The 3822-nt window shown below is 41.0% G+C and overlaps 1 protein-coding gene across 1 annotated transcript; it reads right to left on the bottom strand.

Annotated features, from left to right (window-relative positions):
- Positions 1 to 764: 764 nt before the first annotated feature.
- LOC114635723 (PRAME family member 12-like) lies at positions 765 to 3398 on the bottom strand. The gene is made up of 3 exons (XM_028784184.1): positions 3055 to 3398; positions 2128 to 2715; positions 765 to 1284 (listed from the first exon to the last, which is right to left on the bottom strand). The coding sequence occupies exons 1-3, from the start codon at positions 3396 to 3398 to the stop codon at positions 765 to 767; spliced, it is 1452 nt and encodes a 483-aa protein (XP_028640017.1).
- Between the last annotated feature and the right edge of the window lie 424 nt (positions 3399 to 3822).

Here is a 3822-nt window from a genome sequence, read left to right on the forward strand (position 1 = left end):
GGAAGGGACAGAGACAAGAGTACACAGGATTATAGGGCCAGGGTAAGCACAATACACAAGTATGATGTTGACAGAAAATTAACTCAGTAAAAGAAGAAAACAAACATGCACTTATTCAGAAGTCATTTATTGCAATCAATGACAAATTATTATGCAAATGGTGATACGAAATGATAATGTAAGGGTGCAGGACCACCTCATTAAAGAGACACAGCTGAAAAGTCATAGCAGTCTAATACAAAAATACCCCTAGATTCAGTCAGACTTATACTTCATAAAAATATATGTCCACACAAAGCAGAATAGTATGTAATCAGACAGCCAAAAGGTGGATGTCATCCAGAGGCAGAATGACATAGAGTACTCCTATTAAAGTCCCATTATGGTCTTTATAATGTCCTCTCTATCTCCTGTGCTTCCTTAAGGGTCCCTCTTACTTTGGACATGCTGGGATAGAAGACCTATAATTTTGGAATACTGTTGGTAACCAATGGTGGGTCTCTACTGTAGACAGTAGGCTGAAAATAAGATCATCGTCCTCCATGTCAACACAACTACTTTAAATTAGAAGAATATGATTGGAATTCAAATGAAATGAAATAATTACTTTTCCAAAGTTCATCAAGAAATGCTTTGACACACATGGCCTATGCCTCTAATCAGTCATTTGAGTCCTGCCTTTCATATATCAGAGCCCAGCAATGAAGTCACATTGTATATTCCCAACAAGAACATAGCCTGGCCTCCAGATTATAGATAAAGGATTACCGACCATTGAAATATCTCTTACTTATAAAGTAGAACTTTTTTGGCTGCCTTATACCCTTGAGTGTGTCCATAAGCTCAGAACAAAGTTGTACAAATCTGTCTGGAATAACATCACCAATGTCATCATAGACCTCATCAGGGGCAGGGTACTTCTCCCGGGTCAGCTGTGTTAGCTTGTCAGTATGCTGCAGTAGCTTCTTCAGACATCCCATGGACAAGACATTATTCACAAAATTGAGTTCAGTAAGCTGGGAACACTGACTCAGTGCAGGCAGGAGGGCATTGATTTGCATGTCCCTGATCATACAGCCCTTCAATTTTAATGTCTGCAGAGTAGCTGTCAGTCTTTGTAGCAGGCTTCCTAGAAATGTGTCATTTAAATGGATGAAGGTGACACCACTCATGTCCAGGTGTTTGAGCTGCTGGATGCTTGGACACTGGGAGAGATACTTCATATCTGAATGTGACAGCATGCAGCGAGTGATAGATAGAGTCTCTAATGGACTCCTCAAGCAACTAGAGAGAGAGAGAGAGAGAGAGAGAGAGAGAGAGAGAGAGAGAGAGGACTTTACAACATTGAAGTACAATAGTTCCAGAGAAAAGGCTATGAAATCAAGGTTGCAGAGTCTCCTTTGCCCAAAGTCATTCTGAGACCATTATTAATGTCAATGACAAGCTGTTCTCTGATTAATAGCTACCAACTAATATCATGTTCTTCTAGGTAGGACATAAGCTATCACTGTGTCTGCTACTGGCTCAGCTCCACAGATTCCTCTGAACTGACAAACAGAAAACATATTTGAGGACAGATGATGTAAGCAGGAGAACCCAGAAGGATCAACTGGGAACCAATTAGAACCATCCCAAGCTCTGCTAACATTTATCTCAATGTGCTCCAGCTTACACACATAGCCTTCGTTCTGTTCATAGTGTTTCCTGTAGACCACAGTCATTCACTCATTTCCCATCGACTCAGACTCTTCCTGAACTCTAATTTCCTTTGAACCATTGGAAGTCAGAGGAAATGGAAACTGTTCATATAGTTTTGAGGACACATTTGACACGAGAGGACATGTGGTGTAAGATCTCATATATTCTCTAGATCTATTTTCTTGTCATCTGGGTTTCTCCTGAAACCCTTTCTAAATCATGAACACATGCATGAAAATCTGGCTTTACTAAGGTGAGAAATTAGGATGCAACAACAGTGTAAAGTGCTGTATCAATTATACTAAGCCCACATCTATATAAATTGAACACTAGCTGGCAAACCACTATATAAACTCATATTGAACGTAAAGCAAAACAACAACAAAATGCTTTGCTCACCCCAGGGTAAAGCTCTCTGTCATTTCTTACCTGAGCACTTGGTCCAAGCGACCATTCAGGAAGTAGACATCATTCAAATACAGATGCTGAAGCTTATTTAGTTTGGAGAACTGGGAAAAGATCACTGTAAAACAGCAGGCTTCCATCTCTTGGTTCCGAGGCAAATGCACAGGTACATAGATTTCCTTGAAAATGAGTTTCTGGAGGTTTTTCATCTGGCCCAGGCCAGGGGCTAGCAATGCAAGGGTGTGAATGTCCCAGCATGTGTTTATTTCCAATTCCTGGATTGAGGCCGTATCAAAAACCTCCAAAACATCCATTGGATAATAGGCAGGAAAGGCTCCAAACTCTAACTTCTGACAGATAACCTGTATTGAATCTTTCCTCTCCTTGGCCCACTGATAAAAATATTTTAGATATTTGGAGGGACAGTGGGACATGAGGAAATGGTTCATCAATATAGTCGTGGTCTGTTTCCCACCTAGGATGGGATGATTTCCCACTGCCTTGTTGTTTCCAATTACATCTGAAGAGCTGACTGTATGCTGTCCTTCAGACCAAACATTCCAGAAGTCATGGTTGGCGTCTCGTAAATCAAGCACTTGTAGTTTCCACTTCCTATGGGTAAAGTAGAAGAACATGCATATGACTGTAGACAAAATGTGTAATCTGTATAACCCATAATTCAACTTCCCTTAAATCAATTCCTTGAAAACAGACAGCTTCCATTTCTAGTGACTGGGGAAAAGGCAAAGACAGGCTCATTACATATTGACTATTGCTCTTCTAAGCTATCCTCCATATACCACTGTCCTGTTTCTTCATTTCCATTCTTGAAGATACTGACTCCTACAATTAAAACACTGTGATTCGGCTTGAACTGCTTTATGAGTACTGTATTCACTTCCATCCATACAAACTTCACCCCACAACCTGTGCTACCATGGTCTTACTTACCTGTGTTGATTCTTTTCTGCCAACAGCAAATCAAGGCCATCAAGCAGAGCTTTCAAGGTCTCCAGGTCAGGAGACTCCATCAGGGCTCCCACAGGAAGGCAAAGGAAGGGCCATGCTGCCACCATCTGCCTCAGGATGTTAGGTTGTTTACTGGCAAATGCACCCTTGAAGAGTGGTGGGAAGAGTTCCTTGGGCAAATCCTCCAGAGCAGAGATGGCCAAGGCTTCATCTTTCAGCAGGCTTCTTCTTGCCAGCTGCTGGAGTGTTGGTGGGTCTGTGAAGCTCATCATGACTTTCAGGTATGCTGATGCTAAGGAAATATCCAGAGAAAGAAAATATTTCATTCAAAACTCTTTTAGCAAACCTTTCACACCCCACACTTGATAATTACTTAAACCAGGCAGGGGGACCAATTCTTGGTCTGGTGACAGTGCAAATCCTGTGATTCAGATTACTAGATATCTGTCTTTCTTGTTGCCACAGCTCCTTCAAGGTCCTCCTGGTAATATATAAACACCAATTTCAAGAGATCTTCCCTGAAATTCTCCACAATCTAATGTAATGTTCCCTGTGAGTCCTACTCTAAGCTGTAACAGGTGATTCACACATGAATCTGACACTTTTGTGGGACACAATTGAGGTTTTACTACAATCAGTGGAATATTATATTGTATAAGATGGATCAATGTTTTTCCATAATATTTAGAAGCAGGAGCCATGCTGAGCTCTAATTTGTTCTTTAAGAGATTTAATGCATTGGGGCCCTGA

This window comes from Grammomys surdaster, unplaced genomic scaffold (assembly GCF_004785775.1).
Source record: "Grammomys surdaster isolate TR1022 unplaced genomic scaffold, NIH_TR_1.0 116721, whole genome shotgun sequence".
Taxonomy (NCBI): Eukaryota; Metazoa; Chordata; class Mammalia; order Rodentia; family Muridae; genus Grammomys; species Grammomys surdaster.

Excerpts from the sequence above, each read along its gene's own strand:
- LOC114635723 (XM_028784184.1), bottom strand. The coding sequence starts at position 3,398 with ATGAAATATTTTCTTTCTCTGGATATTTCCTTAGCATCAGCATACCTG. Across the intron at positions 2,716-3,054 it reads GCAGAAAAGAATCAACACAG|GAAGTGGAAACTACAAGTGC; the intron begins GTAAGTAAGACC and ends CTTTACCCATAG. Across the intron at positions 1,285-2,127 it reads CGCTTGGACCAAGTGCTCAG|TTGCTTGAGGAGTCCATTAG; the intron begins GTAAGAAATGAC and ends CTCTCTCTCTAG.